At 38.3% G+C, this 4,044-nt stretch overlaps 1 protein-coding gene across 1 annotated transcript; it reads left to right on the forward strand.

Moving 5' to 3' along the window:
- Nucleotides 1-1,652: 1,652 nt before the first annotated feature.
- LOC121865873 lies at nt 1,653-2,424 on the forward strand (the record flags this gene model as incomplete). Its single annotated transcript, XM_042365420.1, has 2 exons — nt 1,653-1,791; nt 2,121-2,424. Coding segments are annotated over 2 exons (400 nt in total), but the record flags the coding sequence as incomplete, so codon positions are not given.
- Between the last annotated feature and the right edge of the window lie 1,620 nt (nt 2,425-4,044).

Below are 4,044 nucleotides of genomic sequence, written 5' to 3' on the forward strand. Positions count from 1 at the left end.
AAGTTATTTCTTATTGCATTAACATTAATGGTAATACAGAATTGGCGATGTATCTATATTATTATTTATCAATGGTTTCCCAAGCTCTGTCCGTGGTGACGAGCGGGAAACAACCATTGGTCAAACTATCGTCTGGCGTGTGTTCGTTTGTGTGTCGCATTGTTGTCAGCATGGTGAGCTGTCGTCCAGAAAGGCCACCTAGTCTCACCTTCCGTTCGAGCAGGGTGTTCTTGTTATTATGACTCGTGACTGTACAAAAAATATAAAATGTACAAGAAAATAATAGACAACCAAATAAAAATAGACACTCGGCATTCTGCATTGCTAAGGAAATCGAAATCTATTCGTTGGACGGTTTGAGACGAGACTAAGTAAAGTTTTATCTGAGTAAATCAAAGAAGAGATTTTACTTAGTAGCTAAACAAGTAGACCTATTGTACTGTAGGAATAGTTTAGTGTAGCCTACTAATTAATTAATTTTAATTGTTGTTTCTACACTGCAGCACTATAAAAAAATATATTTAACATTTCTTGCTAAATGAAAAAATGTAGGATTCACGTTGTTTAGAGATGCGAAATCGGCGAATCATGGGTCTAGGGGTGCCAACTTACTTACCAAACTAAGTGCCAATAGAACGTTGTCATAACTAAGTTAACTATGATTCTTTAATATAAAAAGATATATAAAAATATAAAAAATAACAGGATTTTTCAATGTATGAGAGGTTTTCAATTTTTTTCCTCAAGTTTTCAAGGTTAGGGTGAAATTTTCAATATACTGTATAGCAACATATTTCAAGCAGTGGCTCCACTGGTCATACATAGCCCCTACACACAAACAAGCACCCAAGCAGTTCAACAATCGAGCTCTGATACTTCCATTTCCCAATAAGGACCGGGAAAGGATATCATTGTTTTGTTTAATACATTAACGAAAAAATTTATCCAATCAAGTTTTACATTATTTGACATAATGGTACACATTAACAGACAGAGAGAGAAAACTACAGGGGTAGACCGGAGGTGGTGGAGACCTGGTGACACCCATGCCGGACAAGTTACGTGTTATGCATATTTTTTTTTTAATCTAAAGAATAGATCGTTTGAATTATTGTCTTGTCATTTTTATCTGTAAATGTTAAAAAAAAATTTTTGAATGCATATAACATTAACTGGGCAACATTTATGGTTACCTATAAGAGTTTAACTAATGATAAAATATGTTCCTGCTGCTTTTACCTTATTTTTCCAGCCAACCCTATTCAGCGGTGTGACCTACTTCTAGTTGTGACACACTTTTATATTAATCATGTCTCTCATTTGTCACCTATAATCCCACCATGATATCCATTGTAGGGATCAAACTATGTAGACTATGATAAGGCCATTATCACGAAGGGTAATAAAGCATTCTCTTATGAACCATATTATCACATTCATGCTAAGTTTCTGGCTACCAATCTGAGGGACAATAAACCCCAAGTCCAGTAATTCCGACCGGTTACATATATATATATATATATATATATATATATATATATATATATATATATATATATATATATATATATATATATATATATATATATAACTATATATCTGACTCATGATATTATATATATATATACAACGTATTGTCCCTGGGGGAACAGGTATGGTCACTATTCTTTGGAGATCTTCCGCGCTTCTCGCCTGGTAGTTGACACAGGTCTACACGCCCTCGGCTGGACCCGTCAGGAGGCCGTCGACTACCTGATTAACCACACAGCCATGACTACTGTAAAAGTGGAGGTGGGTCATATTTGTGTTTACATCACGGATTCCTTACTTGACGTGTGGTAGGTGAGTGTGACAAGTCTTATTTGGTCACTGGGGAGAATGTAAGGGAGTTATTGAGAGAAAATTATTATTTATTCCTTCATCTTAATAGGGATATAAATATACCAACATGGTCTCAGAAGCATAGCGGTAAAACTCAAGTGATGGAAGTTGAGCTGAAGTTCGGTCCATGTGATTTCAGGATCTTAAATATGGTATTGCTAATCTATGGCACACGAATTCTTATACTTTTTCTTGCCTTACGCACATTAATTAATTCGTAATTGTGTGAGTCGTTGCAGAATGAGGTGGACCGGTACATTACTATGCCGGGCCAGGCGCTGGCTTACAAGGTGGGGCAACTCAAGCTAATGGACTTGAGGTACAAGGCCGCCAGTGTATTAGGCGACGAGTTTGACATTAAGAAGTTCCATGATGTTGTACTGGACTCTGTCGGACCTCTGGACCTGGTGGAGGACGAGGTCAACGCTTGGGTTAATGCTGGAGGAAAGAAACTTGATGTGGTGAGAGTAATACAATGTATAAAGTTATGGTCTTGTTAATATTACATCATCCATAATCTGAAGTAAATAAAATGTGATCATCTCTTCATTTTTATTTTCCTAAAAGGGAATAAATGTAAGTATATCCGTCATAAAGTGTTATGGAAATTTTTAGAAGACTTTGATAATTTTTTTTTCCGAGATACACGGAGGAATGGGAGAGAAGAAGTACAGTCACCCAAAAAAGTCCTGTCGCGAACCATGAACCCCGAGATTCAGACTCTTGAATCCGAAGCATTTATGGACAGAATAATGTATCAGTGTCTACTGCTTCGGGTTCACGAGTCTGAATCTCGGGGTTCGTGGTTCGCGACAGGACTTTTTTGGGTGACTGTACATAGGAGAATTAGGTGCGAGATGTCTGACTTAAGATAAAGCAGATATGACACCTACTCAACACCTTTTATCTCTTTCCTTAAACCCCACCCCTGTTGGCTACCCCTACCCGCCTTTATACCACCCTACTATTGGGACCACGCCCTTTCCACCACTGTAACTCGTCGGCCAGAGCGACTCGGCGCTTGTGTTCAAAGGCTACAGTGGCATCTCTATTTCAAATGACCGGAACTGTAGTTCTAAATCATGACGTAAAAAATGGTTTAAATATGTACTATGGACTAAAGTATAACTTAATACAAACTATTCATCCACTTTGGTTTGGTGTAAACAATCGGGATTTTCATTTTGTTCTGCCTCAGAGTACGGTACCCTCGCAATACAGTGGGTAATTCGCACAATCAATGAAATAATGCACTTCACAAGATTTCCTTTATTTAATATAACTGGTGTATCTTTTATTTTCTAAGAATATCAGGAGTCAAGATCTCTATTTTCTCTTGATTTTGGAATGTTTAATAAAGAAGGCCTTCCATGTTCCTGTCAATGTTTCCGATGCCAAGACAAACATCATAAAGTAGTTTCTGTAAATCAGTCTTGTACCTTTTCAAGATATTCACCTCCTCTGACCTCAGTCTTCAGGAAGAAGACTAAGAATCAGAGAATGAACAGGTGGATGTTAGAAATGAGGGAATATTCCTTTACCATTGATTATAAACCCGGTAAAGCAAATGTTGTAGCTGATGCATTAAGTAGACCCGTGAGAGTAGTAAGAGAAGGGCGGCTGAAAGACTTAGTTGCTCAATATCCCACACTAGAGGGCTTAACCCCTGCAGAGCTGGGACTAGAACAACAGAAAGAACCACGGTGGAAAGAGCTCTTGCAGTATTTGAATGGGGAAAAGTTACCAGGGCACAGATACCCCAAAACCACCATTGATAAGTTTGAAGTGATAGATGGAGTTTTATATCTAGTGAAAGAACTAATTGACAAAGCCTTGCTCTATTGCTTAGTAGTACCTGATCATTTACGTGAAGCCGCCTTAAAGTTAGTACACAATAGTGCCAAGTCAGGTCACTTAGGGCAGTGGAAAACCATTGCCAGGGCAGAAAGTCTATTCTATTGGCCAAACTGCTGTAAGGATTGTATAGATTTTGTGAAGTCATGTGAAAGCTGTCAGAAATTCAAGGGAACTAAGGGTCTTACCCAGAAATGGCAGGCCTTACCGGTAGTTTCCAAGCCTCTCGAGCGAGTTTCTGTCGACCTGACTGACATGCATGCGGGGGTCAACAGGGTAACGTTTGTCTGCATAGCAAAAACTAGCATT

The sequence above is a fragment of the Homarus americanus genome, unplaced genomic scaffold (genome assembly GCF_018991925.1).
Source record: "Homarus americanus isolate GMGI-L3 unplaced genomic scaffold, GMGI_Hamer_2.0 scaffold12506, whole genome shotgun sequence".
NCBI classification, from domain to species: Eukaryota; Metazoa; Arthropoda; class Malacostraca; order Decapoda; family Nephropidae; genus Homarus; species Homarus americanus.